The sequence below is a fragment of the Leucoraja erinacea genome, chromosome 1 (assembly GCF_028641065.1).
Source record: "Leucoraja erinacea ecotype New England chromosome 1, Leri_hhj_1, whole genome shotgun sequence".
Classification (NCBI taxonomy): domain Eukaryota; kingdom Metazoa; phylum Chordata; class Chondrichthyes; order Rajiformes; family Rajidae; genus Leucoraja; species Leucoraja erinaceus.
Genome location: NC_073377.1, coordinates 122662314 through 122678977, shown reverse-complemented (window position 1 = coordinate 122678977; position 16664 = coordinate 122662314). Strand labels below are relative to the sequence as shown.

Sequence of the window (16664 nt, the reverse complement as noted above, 5' to 3'; positions counted from 1 at the left end):
AGGAAATGCAGCCCCCCCCTCCCCCATTAGTTTAGGTTAGCTGGTGTTTACTATACTTTTACCTAAATGAGCCCTAACCTTTTCCTTCATTACCCAACCCCCTACAAACCTTTTAACCTAGAATATTGTGAAGCATCCCACTGAAACTGGAAATTATGGTTTGTAATGACAAAAAATTACCATATTGTTTGACGTTTTGCCAAGACTAGTGTTTACTGCTGTTGAGAAGGAATTAATTTTTTGATTAATTTGCTTTGCAATAATAATTCTTTGCAATAAGTCATGAAAATTCATAATCTGTATTTTGTTTATAATATATTTTCCCATAAATGAATGACTAAATTTACCTTTTGAATTCAGAAATTATCCAAACGTGCACTCAGTAACAGGTGGAGGGAAATTAGCTGCTGTTGAGATTTGTTTACATTTTGTTTCTCGTTGTTCTGCCGCCAGATGGCTGCACCAATGTGATTTTTCATTCTCTCGGGTGGAAATAAAGTGTGCGGTATGTTTAACAGTCCGATTTACAAGTCTCTGAAATTTATGTTGAGGTCAGAGTCGGAACATTTTACCCACTCCGACACCAGCAGCACAAAATTGCTCCGACTCTGACTCCACGGCCCTGACTAGTACTGTAGTAAACTGCTCACATTTGCTGAAATTATAAACTATCAAGTTGTCCTTTACCCTGAGCAGCTTTACACTGATGCTGTTACTGCTATGGGAACTAATCATACAATTCATAGTTAGCTCTGTTAGGCAGCTACATGGAGTGATTTGGCTTGGATACTCAGCTCTCTAACTTGTGGCCAAAATCAGTACAGAATTATTGAGGATGAGTCTTACGCGCTCTTCTACAATAGAATGATTATCACCAATATTGCCTCATGTTAAATCTGCTGCCATCTCCAAAATTGTATTTTGGGCTCCATCCTCTTGGACTCCCCAGAACGGCCTTCTACCCTCTTTAGACCTCTTAATTTCTAACTGCTGGTGTGACATCAACCGTCTCACCTTTTCCACTATCTTTACCTACTCCAACCTCATCCCCTCTGAACATACAGCCCTCCACTCACTCTGCAGCAACCCTGACATTATAATCAAACCCGCCGACAAGGGAGGTGCCATGGTAGTCTGGCATGCTGACCTCTACCGGGCTGAGGTCAGGTAACAACTCCCAGACACATCCTCTTACTTATCCTTTGGCCATGATCCCACAAATGAGCACCAGGCCTTAATCTCAAACACCATTACTGATTTCATCACTTCTGGCTCTCTGCCTTCCACAGCATCCAACCTTATCGTTTCCCAGCCCCGCACAGCCCGTCTTTACCTTCTCCCCAAAATCCACAAACAACTGCCCTGCCAGACCCATTGTTTCTGCTTGCTCCTGTTCCACGGAAATGATCTCCATGTACCTCTACTCCATCTATCCCCCCCCCCCCCCCGGCCAATCTCTCCAGACCTATGTCCAAGATACCTCACATGACCTTCGTCTCTTTAATGACTTCCGCTTTCCAAGCACCCACTCCCTCATCCTAACTCTATGGACATTCAGTCACTCTACACCTCTATCCCTCCCCACCAGGAAGGCCTTAAAGCCCTCCGTTTCTTCCTCAACCACAGAACCATCCAATTTCCCTCTACTAACACTATTCCGCCTAGCGGAGCTGGTCCTCGCCCTCAACAACTTCTCCTTTGACTCCTCCCACTTCCTCCAAATCCAAGGCGTAGCTATGAGCACTCGCATGGGCCCCAGCTATGTTTGCCTCTTTGTAGGGTACGTTGAACAATCCCTATTCCAGGCGTACACTGGCCCTATCCTCGTGATCTATCTCCGTTCCATTGATGACTGCATCGGTGCTACCTCCTGCACCCATGCAAAACGCATGGACTTCATCACCAAGTATCAACCTGCACTCAAATTTACTTCGCCCATCTCCAAACCTCCCTCCCCTTTCTTGATCTCATCGTCTACATCACAGGAAATAGACTATTGATTGACGTCTATTACACACCCACTGACTCCCACAATTATCTCGACTACACCTCTTCCCACCCTGTTTCCTGCAAAGACTATCCCCATTCCCAATTTCTCCGTCTACGCCGCATCTGCGCCCAAGATGAGGTGTTCCATACTAGAACATCCGAGATATCCTCATTCTTTAGGGAACGGGGGTTCCTCGCTCCAATCATAGATAAGGCCTTCACTCGTGTCTACTTGGTGCCCTTTCTTCCCCATCCCCCTAGTCGCAACAGTCCTTACCTTCCACCCCATCAGCTGTCGCATACAACACATAATCCTCCAAAATCCGCCACATCCAACGGGATCCCACCACTAGCCACATTGTCCCCATCTCCACCCCTTTCCACCTTCCGCAGAGACCATTCCCTCTGCAATTCTTTGGTTAACTCATCCCTTCCCACCCAAACCACCCCCTCCCCAGGTACCTTCCCCAGCAACTGCAGAAGATGCAACACCTGTCGCTATACCTCCTCCCTCGACTCTGTCCAGGGAACCCGACAGTCCTTTCAGGTTAGGCAGAGGTTCACTTGCACCTCCTCCAACCTCATCTACTATATCTGCTGTTCAAGATGTGGACTCTTTTACATCGGCGAGACCAAACGCAGACTGGGTGACACCTTTCAGCCCCCCTCGCTGGACACTTTAATTCTCCTTCCCATTCCTACACTGATCTTTCTGTCAATTGTCAGAGTGAAGCTAAACGCAAATTGGAGGAACAGCATCTCATATTTCACTTGGGCAGCTTATAGCCCAGTGGTATGAATATTGATTTCTCTCACTTCAGGTAGCCCCAGCATTCCCTCTCTCTATCCCTCCCCCACCCAAGTCACACTAGCTTCTATTTTTTACCCTACAAACAGCTTACTGTTTCCTTTATCATCATTACTTTTTTGCATATCTTTAATTCATTGTTCTTTATCTCTCCATATTACCGTCTATATCTCTTGTTTCCCTTATTCCTAACCAGTCTGAAGAAGGGTCTCAACCCAAAATGACACCCATTCCTTCTCTCCAGAGATGCTGGCTGTCCCGCTGAGTTACTCCAGCATTTTGTGTCTTTCAACGGCATTTCGGCATTTTAAGATGTGAAATATAGGAAAATGAAAGTTGTTCACTGACTTTCCTTTGTATTTATGTTACTTTGGAAATTCCTGTTATATTACAATTTGAAGATTGTTTTTAATATTTGTAATTTAACAGGGTCCACAGTAAATCTAGAATTTTTACTGTTAACATAGTGTGGAAGAAATTAATTTAGAGGGAAATAAAAGGAAAAACAAAAAGTTACAGACTTTGCAGGTTTGCTTCAAGAGACTTTATTGCATGATATCATGGAGAGATGGCGGCAGAAAATTGCTCATCAGTTCTCTGACTTCACAGCAGAATTAGCCGACAGTTATACTGCGCAGTAAACAACGTTAGATGCAACTATACGAAAATATACTATCTACTACTTGGGTACCAATTATTTCATTAGTCATAACATACTTTTCGCTTATGTTAATTTTATTCAACAACAGATGGTGAATACAAGTCAACCACAATACAAGGGCATCTTCACATTTCTATTTCACCTTTCAGGTGGCCCACGCCACCATCCCCTCTCCGAGCCAATCATAAGCCTCCCATTTACAGTAACATTTCTATACCACAAGTGGTAGGGGGTGCGGGTGATCTACTGTAACTCCTCACAGAAGAGCTTCAATATCTGCTCTACTATTTCATGTTTACATTTACCATCCACCCTTCAACACATTCCCAGACGGGAGGTAATATGTCTAATCTTACTTGTGCCGATTCCCACAAACCTCTTTTGCACCTGGTCAAGCAAGAGATTTCCGATTGTCACCTCCAATAATACCCTTTTGTTACCTTGTTCAATCCCAATCAAAAGTAAATAAGGAAGGATATTAATTTTTCTTCAACACATTAGGCATGTTACAAAACTTACATTCAGCGGCGCTGCAGTTCTGTCGCTGCCCATGTACACGACTTTGGCACCTTTGAGAGGGGGGCGGGATTAAAGTGCCGTTTTTTCCCCGCCTGTTGAAATCGATTTTTGTCAGGCTGTTTAGCTGCTGAAGAATAATCACTCCAACATCGGTTTTATTACGTTTTTTTTTAAACTGCACTGGATATTTTAATAGCAGGAGTAATTTAAAAATCAACTTCGGTGCGGAGGCTGCTACTGCGGGTCTGCGGACGGCGGCACCGGGAGCCCGCGGATCCCTGGAGGGAGACCGCTTTTCAGGGCTCCTGCAACGGCGACTTCTCCCGCCCGAGTTGCGGGGTCGAAGAGCTCCTGGAGCGGGGCCTACATCACTGCCCCGCGCGGCTTGGAATGGCCGCGGGACTCTGCGAGCGCACGCCGGGGTCTCTAACACCAAGACCCGGTGTGCGACCTCGCACCACCCGGCGTGGCTTTAATGGCCGCGGGACAATCGCCATCGCCAGCCGGGGGCTTTGACTTTGACTCTGACATCGGGGGGGGGGGGGGGGGGGGGGGGGGGGGGGGAAGTGCAGTGGAGAGATAAGTTTTTTTTGGCCTTCCATCACAGCTATGTGATGGATGTTTATGTAAAATGTAAATTATGTTGTGTCTGGGGTCTATTTGTGTGTAATGTATGGCTGCAGAAACGGCATTTCATTTGGACCTCCAGGGGTCCAAATGACAATTAAATAGACTATTGACTATTGACTATTGATTCTAAAGCCGTCAACACCGATAACGGGGACGGATTTCACGTACGGGACAGGTAAAGGAAAGCCGTTTATTTTATATATAAACGTGCTTCTTAGGATGCCTTTAATCAAAATTTTACGTTGTGAAAAGGTGACTTAGGACCCATACGAACCGGTAGTATTTTTCCTGCCGATATGGGGTTTAAATTCACCGCACCCGCAGCCTTCCAAATGATCGTGTTCCACAAAATCCTACTTGCAAGATGATTAAATGACCAGTAATTTACGGGAATTAAACACTAAATTCCTTCCATTTGGCCTATAAATTCATGACAATGAGATTTAAAAATCATGTTATATTGTGAATTCGTGTGTGAATGTTATTTGGACACTTAGGCTATTTTAAAATGTTAACCTTTTCTTAAGAAATTGATAGATGTTTAGATCTAGAAATTGAATTTTGTAATTAGCTACAATTAGGTAACTAATTAATTATATGCTTTAATGTCAGGTCATCCAAGTAAGATTGTTTCATATTTGTTTCAGAATGCTTCAATCTATAATAACTGAAAATGTCATTCAGTTCTCTTAATTTTTAAGAAAGTTATGGGCTTTTGACTATCCTAGATCACAGCATTTGAGTTAAGTCAATGGAAAAGCAACAGGGAACAAGATGCCAATTTCCGAGTATGAAATGGCCATAACCTTTTTAATACTGAAGATATGAAAGTGAATTAGCTGTCAAATTAAACTTCTTTTTATGCTTTATCTGATGGGATAAATTGCAGACTTGATTTTATAAATCTCAAAATGTTGTAACATTGCTACACACATAGATTGATTTGTGAGCTTGGAAGTAAAAATCTTGAAGTCAAGAGAAAATGGGAATGAATAAAAAATTGTTTGGACTTGCATATTCTTCCAAATTGAAAGGAGGAAAGATGGGGTGTGGCTTTCTAACCTCACAAAGGACAGATTGTTATTTAAATGTTGAAATTAAACTATGCCTTGCATTTAATCTTCAAATTAAATTTAACCTCAACTGGATGAATTTCTTGGTCCAAGGAAAGCCTGCCAGTTAAAGCGATGTGAGAACTGCTAGATCCAGCAATCTTTCTAGTTAATTGTTACTACCCGTATCTAAAAGCCTCTTAAACACCACTATTGGGGCACTAACTTGTCGTGTATAGTTCCGTCAAACAAAGCGGTGCCCTCCAGTATTTGACACGTCCATCTTGTGGAAAAGGTTTTGACTGGCTTCCTAAGGAATACCCTTCATAAATACACCTCCAACGCTTCAGAGAAAACAATCCATTTTTGTCCATCCTCTCCTTTTTTAGCTAATACCTTCTAATGCATACAGCATTCTAGTGAACCTCTTATGTCCCCTTTCCAAATCCCTCACATCCTTCCTGTAATAGGGTGACCAGAACTGCACACAATACTCCAAATGCATCTAGCCCTTAAATCCATAATATTACTGTTACTCTTATAATAATAATAATATCTTTTATTGTCATTGCACATAAGCGCAATGAGATTTGGTATGCAGCTTCCATCCGGTAACTTAAATAACTAATAAAATTTAGATTTAGATACCCCGAGAACATAAAAAGAACATTACAACAGTAAAATAGTCAAAACAATTCAAACGGACTAAAGTGCAGATGTGTCTGTGCAACGTGACCATCCGCGGGAGACAGTCCATGGGGGGCGGGGGGCACTCAGCAGGGCCGGTTCAGAGCCGCTATAGCTCTTGGAATGAAGCTGCTCCTGAGTCTGGAGGTTCTTAAGGTCTGAGTCTTAAGGTCTGAAGAAAGATTTCCGACCTGAAATGTTGCCTATCCGCTGCCTGACCTGTTGCCTGACCCGCTGAATTATTCCAGCATTTTGTGTCTATCTTTCTTATGCTTATACTCACTTCCCCCACTGATGAAGGCAAGTATACAATGTACCACTGTATACAAATATACAATTGGCCAATAACTGCTTGTGTTGCTAATTTGGACTGTTGTTAAGTGTCCTGCCATTAACTGTATACTTTGAATTTGATCTCCCAAAGTGCAGCACTTCAGACTTGCTCGGATTAAACTCCATCTGCCATTCTCAACCCATATCTCGAACTTGTATATCATATATCATGTTGTATCACAAGCAACAGAAGTCCCAACACCGATCCTCGCAGAACACTGCTGGTCATAAACCACTAGTCAGAATAACTGCCATCTCTCTCTAACCCTCTGTCTTCTATGGATAATCTAATCCTGAATCCAAACTACCAAGTCACTGTTCACCCTATGCTTCTTAATCTTTTGAACATGATATATTTCCTTCAATTAATTTGAATATTTGTTTCTCAGCTCCTATTTTGATGAAAAAGGTTTGGTTCGGCAGCAATTGGACTCGTTTGATGAATTTATACAAATGTCAGTGCAGAGAATTGTGGAAGATGCTCCTCCAATAGATCTCCAAGCTGAAGCTCAACATACAACCGGAGAAGTGGAAGAACCGGTAAAAATCCTCACCTACCTCTCCAGAACATTCTGTTCCCTTTTGAATTGTATGTTGGTTTTACATGGTTGTATTCTGTTCCAGCCTAGGTTCTTACTAAAGTTTGAACAAATTTATTTATCCAAACCAACTCATTGGGAAAGGGATGGGGCACCATCTCCAATGATGCCAAATGAAGCAAGACTACGAAATCTTACGTAAGTTTCCTTGTAGGAATGGTGGAACCAAAGTTAACTTTATTTTGCAACGGTAGTGTTGCTGCCTTATAACGCCACATTTGTTTTCCTGCCACATTCCAAATATCTGCAGGTTTGTGGAATATTTTGCTTCTGTAAAATGTCTCTAGTTTGTTCGCTTGTGTATCAGATGACGTAGCTCGCTTTTGGCTTCTATCGTCATCCAACATGTTGACAGAATTGTCACCCGACGCGTCACAGAGTGCATCGCTTACTTCCTGGGATCTCCACGAGGAGGCTTCTGTCATGATCCCCAATGTATCTAATATGAAGGATAGATGAAATGCATGGGTGATTGCTGAGCAGCGTTGACATGTTTGCCTGTTCCCATGCTGTATCCCTACACTAAACTAGCCAAAACTTTCTATTTAAATGTAGGCGTTTGCAATGTTGCATTTCATTGTGTTACAGGTATTCAGCTCCTCTCTATGTAGATATTACGAAAACAGTGATTAAGGAGGGAGAGGAGCAACTGCAAACACAACATCAGAAAACCTTTATTGGGAAGATTCCTATAATGCTTCGGTCCACTTATTGTCTTCTAAGTGGTTTAACAGATCGTGATCTCTGTGAGCTCAATGAATGCCCACTGGACCCTGGTGGTTATTTCATCATCAATGGATCAGAAAAGGTACATAATGTGCCATGTGGCCTAAATATTTAAAGTAGAAAGCATCTCAAAATTGCCTTTTAATTCAATTGTATTCAGACTTTTAATGGTTCAGCTTTTGTTAGTTAGGTTAATATGATCTACATGAGTTCTCATTGGAAAAATAATTGCAGGGCTCTTTGGAAAGAACGTGAAACAATGTTTTGATTATTGAATAATCATATATTCCTTGCAAAAGCAGTTGAGGACCAGGAAGCACACAGATGTTTAATTAATGTTATTTATGGAAAGAATGTTAGGGCGGCACAGAGGCGCAGCGATAGTTACCTTACAGTGCCAGATACCCAAGTTCAGTCCTGACGCCGAGTGTTGGCTGTATGGAGTTTGTACCTTCTCCCTGTGACCACACGGGTTTTCTCCGGGTGCTCCAATTTTGTCCCACATTCCAAATATGTACCAGTTTGTAGGTTAATTGGCTTCTGTAAATTGTCACTTGTACCTAGGATCAAACTAGTGATAGGGTGATCGCTGGTCAGCGCGGACTCAGTTGGATGAAGGGCCTGTTTCCATGCTGTATCACTGAACTAAACTAAGATAAGGTTCACTTCAAAGTAACTTGCAATAAACAGACTCATAGGGTACCATAGCATTTTTTGTTGATTGGTAATGAGGACAGCAGAACATTGATTATAAAAGTTTGCAAACTGTACTAAACATTGGCCACAATTGAGGTATTGTGCACATTTCTGCTTGTGGCACTATAGGGGGGATGTGGAGGCTTTGAAATGCTGCAGACAGAGGATGTTGTCTGCATTAGTGCTTTAGCGATAAGAAGTTGGAATAGCTTGCAGTTTTCACTGAAGCATTAGAGACAGGGAGGGTGGGGTGGAGAAACCTGACAGGTATATAAGATAAAGTGAGGTATAGATAGGGTGGAAAACATTTTCTTCCCAGGATGAAATATCAAATACTGAAGGCATAAGTTTAAAATGTCAGGAGTTGGGCAGGCCATTTTTTTTTTTACTCAATGGTAGGTACCTGAAACGTGCTGCCAGGAGATGTGGTAGAAGGAGATACCATAGCAACGTGTAAGTGGCATTTCGACAGATGCCTCACAGGCGAGAATTAGACAAACACAAACAAGTGCAGGTAGTTGGTAGTTTAGAATTGCATGATGGTTGGGCAGAAGTAGTGGACCGACGGGCATGTTGTTGTTCTATACTGTTCTATGTTCTCTTTTGAAATTTTTCTAGGTTTTGATCGCACAAGAAAAGATGGCAACAAATACAGTGTATGTGTTTGCAAAGAAAGACTCCAAATATGCATACACGGGGGAATGTCGGTCCTGTCTAGAGAATTCATCTCGTCCCACGAGTACCATCTGGGTCAGCATGCTAGCAAGAGGAGGACAAGTAGGACCTGCATTCGCTATATGCAACTTTAATTTTCTTTGAGCACTTATCTTGATTTTGAGAATGCTGGGAGACTTTCTGAATTCCAGCATCTCTGCTTTTATTTAATTTTGAATGTGTTTGCAATAAAGTTTGCTTTCTTCTGCCCTTAATTTAATCTTGTTTTCTCTTCAGGGTGTAAGAAAAAGTGCAATAGGCCAAAGAATAGTTGCCACTCTACCATACATCCGACAAGAAATTCCCATAATTATTGTGTTTCGAGCTTTAGGATTTGTGTCTGATAGAGACATTCTGGAACACATTATTTATGACTTTGATGATCCAGAAATGATGGAAATGGTGAGTTTGAATGTAGAATTCAATTTTTAAAACTAGATTCTCTTGTAATTCATTTTAATACCCTGCTAAGGATGCTTTTTTCCCCCCTTTCATTGGTTTTCATTTAAAAAAAATTTAACTAATTTTCTGTCAGTGTGTTGTAGTTAGTTATCCATTAAAATCTGAACTTGTGGATAATAAATTGTATGTAGGCTGTGATGCCATATTTTCTTCTATTACTAATTTTAATATTTTTCCAATATTTATGCTGGGTTCCACATTGAGGAATCATGATAAATCTGTTATTGAAAGAATTAACTCCCTCTGTAAGAATAAATACTCCTCTGCCACTATTACATCCAAGTAGGTCGCCTTATTTATTACTGCAAGTTGTTCTGCTATAAAGTGTGTCTCCATAACATGTTTTGGATATAACCATATAACAATTACAGCACGGAAACAGCCCATCTCGGCCCTACAAGTGAAGTGATGAAGTAGGCGACACTATTTGCATTAGTCAGACCAAATTGGTTATTTTGCAATTTCAACGAGAGAGCCACTAAAAAGTTACTTTGGAAATTGACAATACTGCCTCCCTGCAGCAATCAGAAACCACTATCTGCTACCATGCTGCAAGTTTGAGTCGAGCGCAAACTCTTCTAAACTTGCAAATTAGGTCCCCATAGTGGGACAGGCCCTTAACTCCGCCCGACTTAACTGTCATACACTTTTCTATCACACGAGGTTTCTTTGGAGCGTAACCTTGTGTTATAGCAGAACTACCTAAATGTGGAAGGAAGGTATTTGGCCTATTGGGTTCATGCTAGTTCCCAATCACATCAGTCCCATTACCCTAATTTTGCTGCAGTTCTGTAATATGTTTTCTCTTGCATGCCCATCAGTTCCTGTTGGATTATTTTGCCACCTACCTAACTAGAAGTAAGTTAACCTGCCAGCACATCCTTGCACGTGGAGAAAATGTGCAAACTCCACTCAATGGAGCTGTGACGTCTTACTTATTTCATCATTCTTTCTTGTCCCACCATTAGATACTCTTATCAGCCTCTGCACTGAGTGTTTGAATAAACATTTTGTTTGCCTCTGATTTCAATATTTTCCTGTCCTTCCTATTTTTTTTTTCCCCCATTAAGTAAACTATCTTACTCATATTCAAAGGCATCGGGCACTCCGTTGATCTTACCTTTGTATGTTTAATTTCATTTTGTGGACTATATTACTGAAAAGGCTATTATCAATGTCTTACTGAAGCACTCACTTTTCTGAAATTTTAGTCTGATGCTCTCCCGTTTACTTGCCGTGAAATTAAATACCTGGTTCAAATTTGCAAATGCACAATGTTTTGATCTTTATTCTGTTGCAGTACTTTAGCATTCACTGAAATATGTCCACCTTAGATTCTCTTGTATGTCATATATCCTCCATCTTGGAATAGTCCTATTTTCATTTCCTCAAATCAAAGAGGTGTAAACCTTTGTACAACTGCTGCATAACCTGGTTGCTGATCTCCAGCATCATCGATTTAAATGTCTTTGTATTTAAATTTCATTGTGGAGTCGCCCTTAATGTGAAACTTACTGCAACTATATAGCTCTCCCAAGTACTTTTGATGTTCCATCTCAGGTTTGTGCTTCCATGTGCTCAGTCATTATGGACCAACTCTCTATAATTTCATCACTGAATCTGTCGATCTTGCACAAGAGTTTTAACATTTTCCTTAGAAATCTAATTCTGACCAAGCTTTAGTCACCCCATTAATATCTTACTCTACCCAGCTTGTTTGTTTTCTCCTCGTAACACTTCTGTAGAGCGACTCCGACACCTTTGATTTTAGAAGAACTGTACAAATGTATTCTAATATTTTTGAATGGTGAAAGATTTAATTTAAGTTCTTGTTCCATTTTACTTGTCCACAGCTGTTGGGGTTTGTTTTCAATGTATGAGACCTATATTTTGAAGAATATTTCCCTTTTCCCTTTAATTAAAAACAAAAAAAGAAAATAACTATGGAATAGTCTCAATCCAATTCTGCATCAACCAATGGTCAGCTGTCTCTTCAGACCACATTTTTTCATGATAAATAAAGTTTAGAGTCATGCAGCATGGAAAAAGGCCCGTTGGCTCAAATCGTCTATGTTTGACAAGATGCCCCATCTACGTTAGTCCCATTTATCTGCATTTGTCCTATATCCCTCTTGACCTCCTATCATGTGCCTGTTCAAATGTCTTTTAAATGCTATTATAGTATCGCCCCAACCACTTCCTCTGGCAGCTCTTTCCATATACCCACTATCCTCAGTGAGAAAATTACACCCGCAGGATCCTACCAGGATCTTGCCTTCTGTCCTCTGGTTTTTGATTTCCCCACCATGGGTAAAAGACCCTATTAATTCTCCTTTTTTTAAACACCTGTAAGGTCACCCATCAGCCTACTGTGCTGCAAGAAATAGTCCTAACCTGCCCAACCTTTCCCTTCCACGACCACAACCTGCGTCTTCCATGAAGCCAGTTCAGTATCCCGTTAGCTAGCTCTCCCTGGATCCTGGGTAATTTAACCTTCCAGAGCAGCCTTGCTAAAGTCCATATAGATGACATCCACCGCTTTACCCACATTAACCGTTTTGGCTACTACTTCAAGAAACTCATGCAGATTTGTAAAACACCATCTCTCACGTAGCAAACTATACTGGATGTCCTCTTCAATAGCTTACCTACCACAGATGTTAGGCTTACTGGTTTATAGTTCCCTGCTTTTCCTTGCAGCCCTTTAATAAATGCATCATTAGCAACCCTCAAGTCATTTGGCACTTGGCACCTTATGATGATTCATATACTTCTATTTATCAATCTTCATATGCCCCAGGGTTTTCAGTACCATCTAATGTTATCCCACTTTTTAAGAAAGGCGGGAGTGAGAAAACAGGGAATTATAGACCAGTTAGCCTGACATTGGTGATGGGGAAGATGCTGGAGTCAATCATAAAAGATGAAATAGCAGCACATTTGGATAGCAGTAACAGGATTGGTCTGAGTCAGCATGGATTTACAAAGGGGAAATCCTGCTTGACTAATCTTCTGGAGTTTTTTGAGGATGTAACTAGGAAAATGGACAAGAGAGAGCCAGTGGATGTAGCGTACCTGGACTCTCAGAAAGCATTTAATAAGGTCCCACATAGGAGATTAGTGGGCAAAATTAGGGCACATGGTATAGGGGGTGGAGTGCTGACATGGATAGAAAATTGGTTGGCAGACAGGAAAAGAGTAGGGATTAACGGGTCCCTTTCAGAATGGCAGGCAGTGACTAGTGGGGTACCGTAAGGCTCGGTGCTGCGACCGCAGCAATTTACAATATATATTAATGATTTAGATGAAGGGATTTCAAGTAACATTAGCAAATTTGTAGATGAAACAAAGCTGGGTGGCAGTGTGAACTGTGAGGAGGATGCTTTGAGAATGCAAGGTGACTTGGGCAGGTTGCGCGAGTGGGCAGATGCATGGCAGGCAGTTTAATGTGGATAACTGTGAGGTTATCCACTTTGGTAGCAAAAATAGGAAGGAAGATTACTATCTAAATGGCGTCACGTTGGGAAAAGGGGAAGTACAACGGGATCTGGGGGTCCTTGTTCATCAGTCAATTAAAGTAAGCATGCAGGTACAGAAGGCAGTGAAGAAAGCGAATGGCATGTTGTCCTACATAACAAGAGGAGTTGAGTATAGGAACAAAGAGGTTCTTTTGCAGTTGTACAGGGCTCTAATGAGACCACACCTGAAGTATTGTGTGCAGTTTTGGTCTCCAAATTTGAGGAAGGACATTCTTGCTATTGAGGGAGTGCAGAATAGGTTCACAATGTTAATCCCTTGATGGCGGGACTGTCATATGCTGAGAGAATGGAGTGGCTGGGCTTGTATACTCTGGAATTTAGAAGGGGATGAGAGGGGATCTTATAGAAACATATAAGATTATTAAGGGTTTGGACACGCTAGAGGCAGGAAACATGTTCCCGATGTTGGGGGAGTCCAGAACCAGGGGCCACAGTTTAAGAATAAGGGGTAAGCAGTTTAGAACAGAGATGAGCAAACACTTTTTCACACAAAGAGTTGTGAGTCTGTGGAATTCTCTGCCTCAGAGAGGGGCGGAGACCGGTTCTCTGGAAACTTTCCAGAGGGAGCTAGATAGGGCTTTTGAAGATAGCAAAGTCAGGTGATATGGGGAGAAGGCAGGAACTGGTTGTGGATGGTCAGCCATGATCACATTGAATGGCGGTGCTGGCTTGAAGGGCCGTGTGGCCTACTCCTGCACCTATTGTCTATTGTCATCTCAACTGCAATATGGACTGTCCAGGCATCTCCATTAACTGTCCCAAGTTCCCTTACCTTCATGTTCTCCATGGGAAAAACAGAGGAGAAATATTCCTTTCGTCAATGAATGGTCAAGAGTGAAAGATAATAAACTGGTTTTAACGCGGGTCTAGCTCTATTTATTTAAATAAATTTATTAACCAGGCATATATAGTTTGTGTTCTTTTTCCCTGCAGACAATTATAATTCTAGAGTTTTTATTCCAGGTGAAACCTTCTCTGGATGAAGCATTTGTTATCCAGGAACAAAATGTTGCTTTAAATTTCATCGGTTCAAGAGGTGCAAAACCTGGTGTAACAAAAGAGAAGAGAATTAAATATGCAAAAGAAATTCTGCAGAAAGAAGTGCTTCCACACGTTGGAGTCAGTGATTTTTGTGAGACCAAAAAAGCTTATTTCTTGGGGTATGTTTCTTATCCATATGAGAATTAGTGCGAGTTTAAAAAAAATGTTTTAGTCTTTTGCTAAAATGATTACTAGATAAGTGAGTGGTTCATAAGTATTATTCAGTTGTATTGCTCAGCATTAATGGTTTACATGGATCTGCAGGTTGTAGGTGTGTTGCAACCGATATCTGAAATATCAATAGAGAAGGTACATTTCTAGTATACTTCAGATACGTTTTTTTAATATTCATTTTTGGAATCGGGGCAATATGAGCAAGGCTGTATTATCCATCCCTAATTGCTCATGTAATTGGTGAGCCACCACCTTGAATCACTACAACCTGTATGGTGAGGATCGAACAGTGCTATTAGGGAAAGAGCTCCAGGATTTAAACCCTGTGCCAATGAAGTATGTTTTGTAAATGGTATAAGGTGCAGCTAGTATGGAGGATGGAATGATTTTTTAAGTTATGTTTGTCAGGCAGGATCCTTTGTACTAGCATCGAAGGTTTGGTGTTGCGCTCATCCAGGCAAGTATTGCATCCTGTTTCTGTGAGTTGTGTGATGGAGAGGTCTTCAGGTGTCAAGAGTCGAATCGATCACTGCAGGATGCTTTGTCTCTGACCTCTTCCAGTTAGGGTATTTATGTGGCTGGTCTACTTGTGTTTCTGGTCAGTAACGATATTGATAGTGAGGGTCATTGAATGCCCGGGCTGAAGTTATAAAAGATGCTCAAGACATGCAGTTGTACTTTTAATTGAAAAATATATGCAGATTCTAGCAATCTGAAATAAAAGCAGAGCTACAGTTATTTGGGAGATTGGGCAGTCACTAAGAGAAAAACAGCATTAATGTTCAGGTTGGTGCCCCGTCATCAGAACTGGTAAAGAAAAAAAACCACGGTTCACTTTTCTGGTTCTGATAAAAGGATTGTCTGAAGCATTAATTCTCTTTCCCTCTGACCACAGATGCTAGCCAGATGTGCTTTTACGTTGAATAGCTTAGTTTGGTACTCTTTTCAGCAATGCAATTATTTATTCAAGAAAACAATTCATGTAAATGCAGGAAGTCTGGCAAATAGGTTGCCTCTTTTTGCACATTTTATATAAATTTAACTTTTTGCAAAATGGGATGTGCCATTTACATTGCATTTTAAGTGTCCTAATAATGTTTGGTAATTATTAACTTGGAGGCCCAGTGTTTCAAAACTAATACAAGTTTTCTTTGATTCAGTTACATAGTGCATCGATTGCTGTTAGCTGCTTTAGGTCGAAGAGAATTGGATGACAGAGATCACTATGGCAACAAAAGACTGGATCTGGCAGGACCACTGCTTGCTTTCCTCTTCAGAGGGTAAGAGAAGATTTGCAGTAATGTGTAGCCCTATTAATTTTGTTTCCCACAATTAAGCCAGAAACGGTGTCCTATATTTTTATCTTTATCCCCATATTTTTTGTTTGGAAACAGAGTGGAGGAGAGCCAAATTCAAACATTCTTCAAACATGCCAAAAGCATCTGCAGACGTGTCCTTGTTGCTTCCATGTTTGTTTAAAAGCTACAAGCAATATATCAATTCAGAGACTAGTTTTACTGCAGGTTGGCTGCTTGTTGGGTGAAATTGTTCATTAGGTTAATTCATGGGATGAAGAGCTTGACATTAACAGAAAAGTTGAGCTGGTTATGCGTGCACTCATGGGAATATAGAAGATTGAAAGATCTTATTGAAATGTAAAATTTTAAGCGGGATTTATTGGGATGAATACTGACAGGATGTGGCTCTGAAAGGGTATCTGGAAGAAGACAACAACATTTAAGAATAATTGGTCACTCGTTTAAGAGGTGTTTTTGTGAGAGATGTATAAATCTTTAGAATTCTGTACACGAGAGACCTGGACATGTAGTTCTAATAAATATGACTATATTCAAGGTGGCAGCTGACATTTTAAGCTACCAGAAAGTTAAGAGGTGTGAGGAGAGAATGGGTGAGTGTGCTGAGGGCAGATTGATTCAACCACGATATTGAATGAAGGAACAGGCTCGAGGTAGCAATTAGCCTGCTCTCCCGCAAGATCATCTCTGATCCTACTCGCCCTGCACACTATGCCTT

The 16664-nt window shown here is 41.2% G+C and overlaps 1 protein-coding gene across 1 annotated transcript in view; it reads left to right on the top strand.

Annotated features, from left to right (window-relative positions):
* The window catches only part of polr2b (RNA polymerase II subunit B), a 58921-nt gene that overhangs the window by 15683 nt on the left and 26574 nt on the right, over positions 1-16664 (top strand). The window contains exons 3-9 of the mRNA XM_055642636.1: positions 7069-7219; positions 7304-7416; positions 7867-8086; positions 9319-9477; positions 9652-9816; positions 14379-14575; positions 15791-15910. Coding sequence (XP_055498611.1) covers positions 7069-7219; positions 7304-7416; positions 7867-8086; positions 9319-9477; positions 9652-9816; positions 14379-14575; positions 15791-15910 — 1125 coding nt within the window. The remainder of the gene's footprint in view (positions 1-7068; positions 7220-7303; positions 7417-7866; positions 8087-9318; positions 9478-9651; positions 9817-14378; positions 14576-15790; positions 15911-16664) is intronic.